Below are 15,369 nucleotides of genomic sequence, written 5' to 3' on the forward strand. Positions count from 1 at the left end.
CGCTGGGCGCGGGCCACGTGTTCTACAGCCTGTGGAATAAACGCACCTCCCTGAGATTCACTCCCTCCGGCTCCAGGGCGTCGCGTCGGTTCCTCCCCCTCGCACCTCGTCCTCTCCGCCACACCCGGGCCCCTCCGCCTCCTCGCCTCCACGCGGACCCCACCCGGCCAGGGAGGGCGCCATTTTCCCCTAACTCGTCTGCCCAGAGGGCTGCTCTCCCCTCGTTGGCCACTTTTCCTCAGGCTCCCCCCAACTCAGCCCCCTCCCCAATATCTCCAGCCACCGCCCCGCGCTCTGAGCCGCCCTCCCCTCCCTTCCGGTGCGGCCCCTGGGCCGGGACCCCAGCCTGCAGCCGGCGCGCCCCTCACACCACGCCCCTCAGTCCACGGACCACGTGGGAGGCACCCACTCCGCCGCTGCGCGGGAGGGGAGGGAAGACGGGCGGGGCGCGGGGGCGTGGCCTCTTCCGTACTGAGCTTGGATTGGCCAGTCCCGCGGGGGCGGGATTGCAGCCTGGGTCTTGTCCCCGGGTCTCCGCCGGGCATTCTTCGCGGCTGCGGCTCCAGCTTCGGCGACCAGGACAGGAGAACGGCGTCTGCGGCTCCGGCAGCATGTCTGAGAAGCGGCACACAGGGGATGCCGAAGCCCGGAGGCTCCCCGACTCCTTCAGGGGTGAGCCCCGCGCCGTCTCCGCCGCCCCCCGCCGCCCCCCCAACCTTTCCCTCGCGAACGAGACCCAGCCTGGGAGTCCCAGGCTCGTCTCCGCCGCTTTAAGCCGTGCGACCGTTGCTTTAAGCTTCGGTGACGCTGAGAATAGCGAACCCTGCTTCGCGGGCTGGGCGTCAGGTTTAGGGATGTTAGGGTGCAGAGTGCACAGCGGCGTGCCTGGCACACAGAGGATGCACCCACTGCAGGGCACGTTTCCAATACCAAAGCCATAGCAGAGGCTCGAGTGCTCCAGCGGTTGCCAGATGCCTGGCCCTGTGCCAGCGCTTTGCGTTCATTATCTCGTGGCACGCATGCGGGCAAGGAAATGCTTAAGTGACTCGGGGCCAGCGAGTGGTGAAGCCGGGGCGCAAATCTGCACCCCACACTCAGGATCCCGCGTCTCCTGTCTCCCGACTCCCCTTTCCTTCCCACCCCTCGGAGGTCATCTCCTCCAGCCAGCCTTCGGCTAACCCCATGAGTGAGCCCCCCTTCTCCGGAGCTGGAAGGAACTCCTGCTCCCCAGCCCCACCCCTGGCCAATTTCATATCAAGAAGCAAGACCGACCTGTGAGATTTTCCCCTAACCCCTCACGTATATTTGCTATATTTGCGAAGAAAAGAACGTCTCTTTTTGACATTCTTCCCCTCTCTTTCCAGCTTCACTTTCTGCCCTATCTTGCCCCCTCTTTACTCCAGTTGTCCTGGGGACCTCGCCTTTGCGGCTTTTGTTTCTCACAAGGAACTCATAAGTACCCCCACCCTACTGGGGCCTTCCCTGTCTTGAGTGGCTCAGTCTTGTTCCCCTGTGAAGGAACTAATACTCTTGAGAGGGGTGTCACCTTGAACCTTTATTGGCTAACTCCTTGGGGGTGGGGGTTCCAACAGAGGTGACAAATCTCCAGGGGTGCTGGTTCCCTCCCTGGAGCTGGCTCATAGCAATCCGAAGGAATTATTTCTAAGGATGGAATTTCAGGCCGGAAGACATGGTGAAAGACAGTTTAGGGGGCTGGGTGGGCTTTTCCAGCACCCCACAGAGAACACTGTAATGGACTTAACTTATTCTGATTATTTGTAAAGCCAGCCTTGTCCACCCATCTAATTTAAGTCCCATTTCCTCTGCCCGGTGATGCTTCCCAGGAGCATCAACAGAATTATCCCTCACTTTCCTCTGCTAAGCACCTCGGAGAGTTATCTTCCCAAATCAGTAGTGTAACAGGAAGGCTGTATTTGAAGAAACTGATACTCAAAGAGGTTGTTACTTCAGAGTCACATCGTTGATAAGTAATGGAGCCACATTTTAAATCTGAGTTTGACTCTACAACTTGCTGTCCACCTCTTTCATAGCTGGTTGTCTTTTCCTAGATAGGAAGGTGGGTGGGATCCCTTCCTCTGTGCCCTGACCTTCTGGTGGGAGACAGAAGGACTGTGAGGACAGTTTTAGCAGTTTGGTGAAACTGCAGCGAGATATCTGTTTATAGAGGTTCTTTGGGAACACACGTGACTTTTATTTATACTTCATATCCCCCTTTTTTAGTTGTTTTTCATCGTCACAGACTAGTTTCCATTTCTAATTTCTTTTTCTTGGTTCTATGATTAACTTTTTTTTTTTTTAAGACAGAAATGTTTTTCAGAATCTAATGAAAACTCCTCAGAAAGTTATACATACCAAAAAATTTTGCATAGTCTAGGTTGCCTTTTTAATATATATATATGTAAATATAAATACATATGTGCGTGTGTGTGTGTGTAAACACAGGTACAAAAGCCATTACTAGAATTTATTAAATAGATTTGATTGAGTGCTTGCCATGTGTCAAACACAGCCTAAGTGCTTTACAAACATTATCTAATTGCAATCCTCTTAACGGCTCCACAAGGAAGACATTATCCACCATTTCACAGCAAGAAAACCGGGGCTCAGAGTAGGAAAATCACACATGTGTGTGATTCAGAGCTAGGTTTCAAACCTGGGCTCTGTGATTTCTCCAAACCATTTTCCCTATCCTAGAGCTACCTCCAAAATGTGTACCCAAACAGGAGCACCTGGGTGGCTCAGTCGGGTTAAGTGTCCCACTTCAGCTAAGGTCATGATCTCATGGCTGTGAGTTCAAGCCACACGTCGGGCTCTGTGCTGACAGCTCAGAGCCTAGAGCCTGCTTTGCATTCTGCATCTCCCTCTCTCTCTGCCCCTCCTCCACTTGCTCTCTCTCTCTCCAAAAATAAACATTAAAAAAAATTTTAAATGTGTACCTGAACAGAGGACCTTGTCAAACACCAGTGCTTCACTAAAGGTGAGGGAGAACAAAGAAAGCCCAGAAGAACCTAGCTTCAATACAGACCTCTTGAATAAGACATCCCCAGAAGGCTGCTTCTGAAGGAAACAGTGGAATATAAAAGCCCAAACTCTATCCTGTTATGATTTTGCTGACAATTAGTCTCAGGAATGTAAATGGGACCAAACTCAGGGCAAGATTACTTTTTCTTAAAGCCAGTGCGTTCACTTTGTAATGAAATAATGCAGGTGGATCACAAATGTATTATTATAATTGAGAGACATGTCAACAGAATATATCCCTTTGGGAGAATGCCTGAACATCAGCAGAATCAAGGGACTTATTTGTTTATTTCAGTTGTTACAGCTGATCAGATTGGGGAGAACTTTGTAACTTCTTTAATAATTAAGCCAAGTTAAACCATCAATGGTCATAAATTAACTCAAACCAGTGACCAAGTCTACTAAAGCTGGCGTGTGTGTGTAGATACATGTATATATATTGGGTTGCCATGATAATACATTGTGAAGTGTGGAAAGAGAAAAGGTAGAAATTATAGTCAATAGCAAAAAGGAAGTATGTGTCAATTCTCCTTCCCCCATTCTTTTTGAATCGTTGTCTGTCTTCCGGGGCTAGTAAAGAAACTTAAACCCCAAGCATTTGGCCTGCCATTTCCGTAGATTAGCCTTTGAAGATGTGAGCGGTAAAGTATCTGTTGCAAAATATCACACAATAAAAATTATACCAACCTTGCCCAGTTGTGAAGGCACTTATGGTAAGATGGCATAGTGTAGTGAAATGGGAGTGGAATTCAGAATTCAAGGATCTGAACTGAGCTCTCAATATCATCCCTTACTACCTGGGTCACCTTGGGCAAGTCTCAGCCTCCGGAGTCAATTCCTCATCTCTGTCTTGGGCATAATCTTACCACAGTAACTGTCCCCCAAGGTTTCAAGAATCAAATGAGAAAATTTGACAGTGACTGTTCAGAAAACCTGGTAATTATGCAGGAAGCTAAAATTTATGGACAAAGAGTGGTATGAAAGATGGTCCAAGAAGGCTTAGAGCTCTGATTTACCTGCCCAAATGTGGTCTGTTTCTCCTCCAGAGACAGAGTCCCCAGGCAGATTGTTAGCCTTGGTATTTTCTTTGGGGTGTGCAGGTCCCAGAAGGCAATTCACTTACTAAAAAGTTTATTCCTGTAAGCTGTATCAGTGTGATGTGAAAGTTGTGATAAAAATAACAGCTGCTATTTAGGGAGTACTGCCTGAGTGTCAAGCACCTTACGTTTGTTTTTATATGGGATGAGTGTTCTTTTCCCTCCTTTTTCTGGTGAGAAAAGTTAGTGGTAGAATTGGAATCTGACACCCAAATCCTGAACTCTTAGCCGCTGCTTAGCTTTTTGGCCTCAGTTGAGAATGGGGAACCTTATGATTTAGTTTCCTTATGCAACTCTTCCCCATTTTGTTTTTAACGTAAGCTCTATGCCTAGTGTGGAGCTTGAATTCATGACCCCAAGATCAAGAGTTTCAATGTTCTGCTGACTGAGCGAGCCAGGAGCCCCTGGTTTCTCTCTCTGTAGTTAAAATGATGTTGCCCTCCAAAGACTTTTATGGGAAAAACTTAATTCTAGATGCTTTTAAGATGTCCAAGAAAAGGAGCTGGGAAAAACAACCAAAACAACAGCAGAAGTAGGAGCATTTTGTTCTCTTAATAGATCTCAGGACTAGTCTAAATGTAATTAACTTAATACCATTATGAAATTGTTTTTCTCTCCAGTTTTTCTGGAAATGACTGTTTTTATCTTGCCAGCTGTGGGCCATATTCAGGTCACACGTATTCATTCTGACAACTGCTTTGGGACAGAGGATGGTCTACACTGTATTCTTGGGTCTTGTCTGCTGACGTGTAGATCAAGTTTGCCTCATGTAAAGGCTTTCCTTTCCCCCGAAGAAACAGCGGAATCCCTCAGCGCATTCAGCAATTATTTACCTGACAAATGTTTTTTGAGTACCTGTTATGCTCTAGATGTCTATTGTATTAGCTCATTTACTCTTCACGATAACCCTCTGAGGAGGTACTCTTATTAGCTCTATTTTTAAGCAAGTAGACTGAAGTGCAGAGAAGTCCGATACTTTCACAAAATCACACAGCTAATAAGTGGCAAAGCCAGCTTTGAAGCCATCATGCTATACTATTTTAAGAAGACCAAAATCTGTGAAGAAGATGGACCTTGAAAAGAATAATTATAAATGCGATTTTTTTTTTTTTTAAATAGGCGCCACGTCCAATGTGGAGCTTGAACTCATGACCCTGGGATCAAGAGTCTCACGCTCTACCCTACTGAGCCAGCCAGGCGCCCTCACCTTTTTAGAGAGGGTGAAGTGTAATAGGCAATTAGGAGGGGGGGGGGGCCCTATTTAAGACTCAGAAGGCTCAAATTTAAAATTATTCATGACACTCAACCTCTTTTTCTTCCTGCTTTATGGCTGGAAATAGTCAAATGAAGGAAAGCTACAGAAAATCCCCAAGATGCTTGGGAAATAAAATATTTACACATATTTAAGTTCCTTACTGTTTTTTGAGTGAAGCAAAAGACTCCCTTTATTTCAACTTGTACTGGAAATCTTTCTTAAAAGGAACTGTCCATTCCCTTTTTCTAATATCTCATGGTAAATACAGTTTAAGATTTGTGATTCAGATCCCATAATGGTTCACCAGTATTGGTTCTTTTTTGTTTTTGTTTTTGTTTTTTTTATGTTTATTTATTTATTTTGAGAGAGACAGGAAGAGAGGATCCCAAGCAGGCTCTGCTCTGTATGCACGCAGCCCAAAGCAGGGCTCCATCCCACAGACCGTGAAATCATGACCTGAACCGAAGCGAAGAGTAGGACACTTAACTGACTGAGCCACACTGGCGCCCCAGTGTCGGTTCTTTTCATCCAGTATTTGTAGCCATGGATGGTTTATAATAAGGAAGAAAAAGTAGGATCTCCAGTCATGGCTCTTAACTTGATATCATCTGGCCTGTAGCCACTCTGGCCCAGAGAATAATTTCTTCCCTAGAGGCTTCAGGATTAGGGCATTCGAAGAACTGTAATTAAAATAATCATTTGAAAGGCGGTTACAGTGTGTGCACTCCTTTGCTTTGAAAGCGTCCAACTAAATACCATTGTTTCTTTAACATGAATTTATTGAGCCCCTATTGTGTGCTAAGCTCTGCCCCTCTCCCACCCCACCTGGTGTAATGTTTCTCTCTGTAGAGTGCTGCCTTCATTTTTGTTTTTTCTTCCCTTTATTTTTCTCCATTTCTCTTCTTGTCCTTTTCTTCTGTTGTTTCCTTCCCTTCTTTGTCTTTCTTTGTAAATTCCAGGCATTTGAAAAACTCAGTCGTAGTAAAATTTTGATTAATTGGTATATGTCATCATTAATGAAATATGTCTTATATTGACATTTGCATATTTCCCTGCCCTTTGGCCTGTTTGGCCTACCTTGAATTTTTACTTCATCAAGTCTTTTAAAGCCCTTGTTTCAAAACAAAGGAGAGAGAAACAGAGGATCTGAATGAAAACTGTAGCCTTACTTGAAAACCTGAAAGATCAAATATATTATTTAACTCATGACGTTCTCCTCAAACACATAGCTGTAGGACTTGGACCAGGGACGGGCCATATAGCCTGTGGACCAGATCTGGCTGATTGCCTGTTTTTGATTGCCAGGCTGATTGCCTGGCTATTGCCTGTGGGCCATAGCCCACAAGCTAAGAATAGTTTTTATATTTTTAAGTGGTTTTTTCAGGGGTGCCTGGGTGGCTCAGTCGGTTGAGCGTCAGTCGGTTGAGCGTCCGACTTCAGCTCAGGTCATGATCTCACAGCTTGTGAGTTCAAGCCCCGCGTCAGGCTCTGTGCTGACAGGTCAGAGCCTGGAGCCTGCTTCGGATTCTGTGCCTCCCCCTCTCTCTGCCCCAACCCACTCGCATTCTGTCTCTGTCTCTCTCAAAAATAAATGAACATTAAAAAAAAAATTTATAAGTGGTCTTTTCAAAAAAGAATATTGGGGCACCCTGGTGGTGCAGTCAGTTGAGCATCAGATCTCGGCTCAGGTCATGATCTCACAGTTCTAGAGATCGAGGCTGCACTAATGGTACGGAGCCTGCTCGGGGATTCTGTCTCTCCCTCTCTCTGCCGCTCCCCTGCCTGCGTGCGCGCGCTCTCTCTCTCTCTTAAAATAAATAAGCTGTTTTTTTTTTTGTTTAAAAAGGAGAATATTTTGTTATCCATGAAAATTATATGAGATTCAGATTTCCATATCCATGAGTTTCACTTGAGCACAGCCTGCCCACCCATGGGCATATTGCCTGTGACTGCTTCTGTGGTGCACAGTAATTGCAACAGACCTTATGGCCTACAAAGCCTAACGTTTCTGGTCCTTTACAGAAAAGTGTGGCAAATCCTGATGTAGAATCTCTGGTGGGGGATAGTGGTGGCCAAAAAGAACACTTATATCCTGAATATTTATGCTTTTAAGAAAAATGAAAAATTGCCCAGACCTTTCACTTCCACCAACTGTTGCCCCTTAAAAAAGTGCTGTTAAGACCATGCTGTTAGTATGTGTTTTTGAGGCCAAACGCCTAGCCCTCTTGTCTCTCCCCACCCAAACTGCACTGTTCTTGGCATTTGACAACACAAAGTGAAGTGTTTCTCTTGCATTCCGGGAAAGGGGAAGGAAAAGATTGTCCTTGAAATGCTGCTTTTCAGGCATTGCAACAATCCCTGGGCTGGTTCTTTTCTTTTTTGTGTATAATGATACAAATGACCCTGAGTTAGATTTTCAGATATTGTGGAAGACTTTTCTGGCCTTTCCCCGAAGAGGACATCTAATCTTTTGAACTTTAGAATAAAATACCAAAGATAAATGGAATTTATTATTAATCCACACGATCTCCAGCAATGCCAAGTTCAGTAGATCTTAAAGTGAATCAGCTGATACAGCATCATTAACAACATGGAGTGCTCTGAAATTATGCCTGCGTCATCCTCTTGAAAAGATTATTTTACTGCTTTTTTGGGAGCCAACCCAACAAAAATTACTGTGCAACTTTTGTTTGTTTGTTTCGTGATTTTGTTTGTTTCCTTCTGTCTCTTCCCAGAAAGTCTTTTGCTTTTATTACTTTGGGAGTCCAGGAGGAGTTTTTCATACCTACTTTACAAATTTTTGTAAATGTTAGAAAGAAGGTATGTGAGGAACCTGCTTGTGGCCGACATGTGATAAACATTCAACAAATGGTTATTATTATTAATTATAAAATATACCTCCAGAATGAGAAAAATTTAAGAATTGTGTGATTTTATCTTTTCAACAAAATTCGTTTACACAGGAAGGATGCATGGAAGTTTTGCTAAGCATATATGCATTGCAGCAAGTTTCTATTTGAGAAAATTGGAACCTAATTGTTCATTAGATGGAACAATGGAATATTATTCGACCTTTAATAATAAAGAATATGTACTGACATGAAAAGATACTCACAATTGGGGGGAAAGCAGGTTTAAAATAATTATGTATACCATTATTTTATTTTATTTTATTTTTTAAAAAAAGCAGATAGGAAAGGTTTAAAGGACAAATAGCAAGGTAGAAAATAATCGCCATCTAGAGAAAATGAAGGTATAGATAATTTTTCTTTTAAAATAAGAGAAAAAAATGATGTTTTTAAAAATTCATGTTAGTACCCCGGAGATAAGCCCCATTTGAATATTCAGTTAAACAGTGTTGATGTATAAACTTATATCCATTTTCAAAACCTTGCTTTGATTAGTTAAAATTTTATTTTGGGGCACCTGGGTGGCTCAGTCAGTTGAGCATCCAACTTCAGCTCAGGTCGTGATCTCACCGTTGGGTTCATGTGGGTTGTGGGTTCGAGCCCCACATCGGGCTCGCCGTGGTTGGCACGGAGCCTGCTTCGGATCCTCAGTCCCCCTTTCTCTTTGCCCCTCCCCCCTCTCAAAAATAAATAAAGATTACAAAAATTACTTTAATGCAGTTTTCAGAAGAGTTTTGTAGTAAAAGAAAAGATAAAAACTATGGCCACGTAGTATTTACAACCAAGTGTCATGGGGTCACCAATCTTTACGAGTATTCCCACCCAGCCAAGTACCAACAAGTATATCAACCAAAATATCTCAGGAATACTGACTGCTCATCATTTATCTTTTACCTCCTACAGCTGGGAGGTATTCAGTCTTCAAGCTAATGAATGAGGAACTTGAAGGAAATGACTTTCATGAAATTTGGGGGAGTAACTGAGAATTTCTATTCCTCTTTGGCCCGTGAAGGGTAGATGACTAAGAACTCGTTAGTACCTTGGTGAAGGATAAGCCTCACCTCTCTGAGGAATGTGACTATGTACCTTTATGAGCTATAACCAGATAAGGAAGAATTTCAAGGGTTGAGAAAGAGATAGTTCTAGAGGCACCAGAATAATCTGAAATGGTGCCATTTCCCCAGCGTATAAAGAGATTATTTTTTATTGATTTTTCAAAGTTTATTTATTTTGAGTGAGAGTGAGCAGGGGAGGGGCAGAACGGGAGAGAGAGAATCCCAAGCAGGCTCCTGCACTGCCAGCTTAGAGCCCCACACGGGGCTCGAACTCACAAACAGTGAGATCATGACGGGAGCTGGGATCAAGAGTCAGGCACTTAGCCAACGGAGCCACCCAGGTGCCCCTACATGGATTACTTCTAGCTGAGCCTTTGAAATGTGAAAGTCCAAGTCCAGTTTTCCAGATACGCACTTCATTTCTTACTGCTCTTGGTTTGTAATCTCGTATATTCATTTGAGGATTTCAAGAATAATGTCACGACAGAAACAGAGTGCATGCACACATGTACATACAAAAAGACTGGGCGAGAATAAGAATAAACATCCCATCCTTCCAAAAGTTTCTAGTCTTATATATTCAGGATGCAGAGGTTTGTACTTTGCCTGGAGATAGGAGGTTTGGGGCAGTATTTTAGAAAGCACCAAATGCTGTCAGAGAAGTATTTGGCCAGTGTGTTCCTTATTTGCAATCCATTTCACTTTGGAAACCTAGACCTGAGCCTGGCAGAGAGCCTTCAGACCATTTTGCTATAAATAGGCACAGCTGGAATTAAGAGGTCTTCCTCTGTAGGGACATCAGATTTCATTCTCAGAACTCCTACCATGCTTTCCAAGTTTGCATACTCTCTTGAGAAAGTGCTCCAGACACAAAAATGTCTTTGATGAGGATTTTTTTTTATTACTTAAAAAAAATTTTTTTTAATGTTTATTTCTGAGAGAGAGAGAGACACACACAGAGTGCAAGTGGGGAGGGTCAGAGAGAGGGAGACACAAAATCCGAAGCAGGTTCCAGGCTCTGAGCTGTCAGCACAGAGCCCGACGTGGGGCTCGAACTCACAAACTGTGAGATCATGACCGGAACCGAAGTCAGATACTTAATCGACTGAGCCACCCAGGAGCCCCAGAATTCTTTTTGATTTTTTTTTTTTTTAATTCAGAGTCAAAGGACCAAAGGAGTGAATGGACTTAGAACAGGAGCTCTGGAGCAAGATGTCCTATGTTTGAATCCCAGATCTTCCTCCCTCATGTGACCTTGGGAAAGTTTTGTTGTTTCAGTTACCTCCTTTGTAAAATGAAATTAAAAATACTTAACTTCAGGGGCGCCTGGGTGGTTCAATCGGTTGAGCGTCCAACTCTTGATTCTGGCTCAGGTCATGATCTTGTGGTTGGTGAGTTCCAGACCCACGTTGTGCTCTGTGCTGACAGCTCAGAGCCTGCTTGGGACTCTGTCTCTCACTCTGTCCCTCCCCTGCTTGTGCTCTCTCTCTCTCTCTCAAAATAAACAAACAAACAAACATACATTAAACAATATCTTAGGGGCGCCTGGCTGGCTTAGTCGGTTGCACAACTGACTTCGGCTCAGGTCATGATCTCGCAGTTTGTGGGTTTGAACCCCATGTCGGGCTCTGTGCTGACAGCTCAGAGCCTGAAGCCAGCTTCAGATTCTGTGTCTCCCCCTCTCTCCGCCCTTCCCCCACTTGCACCCTGTGTCTGCCTCTCTCAAAAACAATAAAACAATAAATAAAACATTAAAAATATTTTTTAAGGGGCGCCTGGGTGGCTCAGTCGGTGTAGCGTCCAACTTCAGCTCAGGTCACGATCTCACGGTCCGTGAGTTCGAGCCCCGCGTCGGGCTCTGGGCTGACGGCTCAGAGTCTGGAGCCTGCTTCCGATTCTGTGTCTCCCTCTCACTCTGCCCCTCCCCCGTTCATGCTCTGTCTCTCTCTGTCTCAAAAATAAATAAACGTTAAAAAAAAAATTTTGGGGGTGCCTGGGTGGCTCAGTCGGTTAAGCGTCTGACTTCGGCTCAGGTCATGATCTCACGGTCCGTGAGTTCGAGCCCCGCGTCGGGCTCTGTGCTGCCAGCTCAGAGCCTGGAGCCTGTTTCAGATTCTGTGTCTCCCTCTCTCTGACCCTCCCCCATTCATGCTCTGTCTCTCTCTGTCTCAAAAATAAATAAACATTAAAAAAAAATTTTTTTTAAACATTTTTTTTAATATTTTTTACAAATACATAACTTCACAGGGCTTGGAAAGAGTACCATGAGATACACATCTAAAGTAATTGAATATGGTGCCTATAACAAACCACCTAAAAATGGCCACTCTGATTATTGAGAGTTGTGATAATGCCTGATGGAGCCTTCTGCACAGGCAGCATTGTGGCCTTGAGCTTGGCGTATCCTCTCAGTGAATATGTCTACGACCCCACAAATTTTAACTTAGAAACTTCCAGGAGACTAACTGAGAGCACTTTTATTCAAGTATGCGTAGGACGTTTGTTTATCTCCCACTGTGACACAGAATCAGAAAACTACAAAGAATATATAATGTATATTCCTGGTCTTTCATTCTGTGTTTCAGAGCACTTGACCTGGATGCCATCTTGTGTCTCTTCTCTCCTAAGGTCTCAGCCTGAACTCTGCTTATTTCTTGGCCCACCATTTGTTCAAAGGCCCGTCTCACTGTCATCTTTGCCCTTCTGAGCCGTAACAGGTCCCTGGTCTGCCTCTTGCCCTGTTGCCAATCTCCCTCTCGTTATTAAAACAGCTCCTAGAAATAGAACAGATGCTTTCAGTGGTTGATAAGAAAAGTGATAGTATCCCTTGGCCTTCAAAGTCCCTCTGCCCTCCACAAAGAGGAAAAACAAACTAAAAATGAGGAAGACTCTGGATACAGAAAGTGGAAAAACACAAGCCAGGAAGTGAAAGGGGTTTCCCAGGATGGTAGTGAAAGCCAGTCACTGGGACAGCTGTTCACAACACCCAAGAGAGCAAGTCCAGACATGGCTCCAAGAAAGACTCTCTTGGAGGATGAAATTGGTAGAGTACCTGACCTTGAGAGAGGAGATTGAGGTCATTGATGAGCGGTTTGAGGCTGAATCAGTGAGTACATTAAACACTAAGCAAAGGTGAGGGGTGGCCTGGGTGTCTCCGTCGGGTAAGTGTCCGACTTGATTTCAGCTCAGGTCGTGATCTCATGGTTTGTGAGTTCGAACCCTGCATCGGGCTCTGTGCTGACAATGCAGAGCCTGCTTGGGATTCTTTCTCTCTCTCTGCACCTCTCCTGCTCTCTCCCTCTCAAAGTAAATAAATAAAATAAACTTAAAAAAAAATCCTAAGCAAAGGGAAAAAGCAAGACAGTGAAGAAAAACAAAAAGTTGTGTGGTACAGAAAAATGAATTAGACGTCCCTGCGTGGCTTAGCTTTGAATCGCATTGACGTATACATGAAATATAAAATGCTGTAATGACCATACAAAAATTACGATGTAATTAGAAGGATGGGTATATTTATGGGCGGAGGAAAAGCTAAATCCCCTTCCACAGTGGAAAGTCAATAAGTAATGCTCAAAACGAAGAGAGCCACAAGGAACAAAATCAGCATGTTATTTAGAAACATGGAGTGTATACCAAAATACTCCGCCAACAGAGCAGCTGCCTTTGAGGAAAGAAAAGCTGAAAGAGGTAAGCAGGGGACTGCCCTCTTTTTGTAGTAGTCTTCTAGAACTTTTGGACCTTTTAAACTTTGTGCAAGTATAGCTGCTGCTAAAAAAAAAAATTGGAAAAAGCACAGGTACATAGCAACAAAGCCTGAAAAAGGAGGTGAGAATAATAGAAGGGAGAAAAATAGGTTACACATTTTATTCACTCATAAAACGCATGTGTACAAGAGAAAGGTTTGGAAACGTACTCACCGTGCGTGGATTGAGTACGTTTCCCCTTCTTTTCCATGCTTTTCTGAATTTCTTGCAGCGGGGCGTGTATTACCTTTATAACAAGACGAAAAGCTATTTCGTGTTACAGGAAAGGAAACAATTAGAAAAGTGGGAGGAAAACTGTCTACCCATCCGAGCCCCACTCTGTCCCACCGGTGTGAGTTAGCCCTATTCCGTGTTTTCAAAATGTTCTGAACAGAGTGCTCTATGTCTGCACTCGCCACCCAGTGTTGTAATGATCTGTTTGTCTGTCCTGCCCGCTGAACTTGCCTGATAGCCGGGATTGGGTCTTACTCCCTTTTACCCCTTCAGTGCAAAGCACGAACCCTAATAAATATTAGGTGCCTAATAAATATCTGCAGGATAGAAAAGAACATAGACAGCCTTTGTCACGTTAAGGAGATTAGAAAAAGTGGCACCGGGGCATGTGGGTGGCTCGGTCAGGTAATCAGGTAAGCATCTAACTCTTGATCTGGGCTCAGGTCAAGATCATGCGGTTCTTGAGTTCGAGCCCCACATCAGGCTCTGCCCTGGCAGCACGGAGCCGACTTGGGATTTTCTCTCTCCCTCTCTCTCTGCCCCTCCCCCACTCGTGTGCTCTGATTCTCTCTCTCTCTCAAAATAAATAAACTTAAAAAAAAAGGAAAAAGTGGCACCCTGCACTTCAGCGTTGTTGTAAGGATTGCATGGGAAAATCCATGTAAACCAGCTCCAAACTCCAAGCATAAGTGTGTTCACTGAACAGAGGCTGAAGATGGTCGGAGTGTGCTAATCACCATGATAAGAGTTGTATATTTTTCGTTTTCACAGATAGCCCTAATACGGGCCTTGGACCTTGTGGCTGGATTTTGGTGGCTGTCTCGTTCTTGTTCACAGTTATAACCTTCCCAATATCGGTATGGATGTGCATAAAGGTAAAGAATATTTCACTTGCGTCTGGACAGGGGTCAAGCTCTAACTACATAAACCCCCTTTGTGTGTGTGTGTGTGTGTGTGTGTGTGTGTGTGTAAGAGACAGACACCTGCTGGCCTGTAGTTCTTTTTCCTTCATGACTCCTTTAGAAGATTCACTCTAGTCTATTGTGATGGAACTTTAGAATTTCTTTTCAGGCGGTCTTTCTTATAGGTAAGAAATACCTATAGTAAGGATCACCATTGGGGCGCCTGGGTGGCTCTGTCGGTTGAGCGTCCAACTTCAGCTCAGGTCGTGATCTCAAGGTCCGGGAGTTCGAGCCCCACATCGGTCTTTGCTGCTGTCATCCTGTCAGCACAGAGCCCTCTTCAGGTTCTCTGTCCTCCTCTCTCTCTGCCCCTTTCCAGCTCACTCTCTCGCTCTCAACCACCCCCCCCCCCAAAACACGTGGGTATGTTCAAGCTCTCCCACCGCCAAAACAAAAGTAAGGCCCACCATCGAAGTTCAGGATGTGGGACGCTCCTGTCCAGATTCAGGAGGCCGAGGTTTGGTTGCTGGCTCCATTGTTCACCATGTGACCTTTGCCATGTTTCCTTCCTGTGAAATGGGAGGAAGTAACAACACCCACTTCCTAGGGCCAATGTGAGGATTAAAATAATGTATCTAAACGTGTGTATCCCAATGCCTGGCACATGGTAAATGCCCCCTAAATGCTGGTTATTTTTTCCATGAAGTTATTAATACTGTGACAAATGACTATCATTTACATACTCCTAAAGAGATAAAATATGCTCTATAATTTTTAGATAAGTTTATTGTTATGATTTAAGATATCAGGAGACAAACTATGGGGAATTTAGTTTTTTTCTTTCTTTCTTTTCTTTTTTTTTTCTGTATTCACAATGCATGAGTAACTGAATGATGATGTTAACAGCTGAGGAGTGAAGTTATGGATTTGCTCCTGTATACTATTCTATACTTCCCAAATTTTATACCATGAATATGTTTTGCTTTTATAATAACTTAAAAAAATAGTAAATACATATCATGCTTGGTGGGGGTAATAAAATATTGGACATGTGATTTATAGATACTGTTTGGATTTTATTTATTTATTTTTAATTGTTTTTTTTAATGTGTATTTATTTTTGAGAGAGAGA

At 44.1% G+C, this 15,369-nt stretch overlaps 1 protein-coding gene and 2 long non-coding RNA genes across 6 annotated transcripts in view; 2 read left to right on the plus strand and 1 right to left on the minus strand.

The window, feature by feature from the left end:
• The window catches only part of LOC106986625 (uncharacterized), a 94,155-nt gene extending 93,436 nt beyond the window's left edge, over nt 1-719 (minus strand). The window contains exon 1 of one of the 4 annotated variants that reach the window (XR_008290975.1): nt 47-719. This is a non-coding gene — a long non-coding RNA (uncharacterized LOC106986625). The remainder of the gene's footprint in view (nt 1-46) is intronic. The other 3 variants (XR_008290974.1, XR_008290973.1, XR_008290969.1) reach the window with 3 other exon arrangements.
• STOM (stomatin) overlaps nt 512-15,369 on the plus strand; it is a 31,837-nt gene continuing 16,979 nt past the window's right edge. Inside the window, exons 1-2 of the mRNA XM_027035002.2 lie at nt 512-672; nt 14,107-14,210. Of these exons, the coding sequence (XP_026890803.1) occupies nt 612-672; nt 14,107-14,210 (165 nt within the window). The 5' untranslated portion in view covers nt 512-611. The remainder of the gene's footprint in view (nt 673-14,106; nt 14,211-15,369) is intronic.
• Nucleotides 698-11,321, plus strand: LOC128312118 (uncharacterized). Its single transcript, XR_008290977.1, has 2 exons — nt 698-3,683; nt 5,259-11,321. It is a non-coding gene; the product is annotated as an uncharacterized LOC128312118 (long non-coding RNA).

The sequence above is a fragment of the Acinonyx jubatus genome, chromosome D4, assembly GCF_027475565.1.
Source record: "Acinonyx jubatus isolate Ajub_Pintada_27869175 chromosome D4, VMU_Ajub_asm_v1.0, whole genome shotgun sequence".
NCBI lineage: Eukaryota > Metazoa > Chordata > Mammalia > Carnivora > Felidae > Acinonyx > Acinonyx jubatus.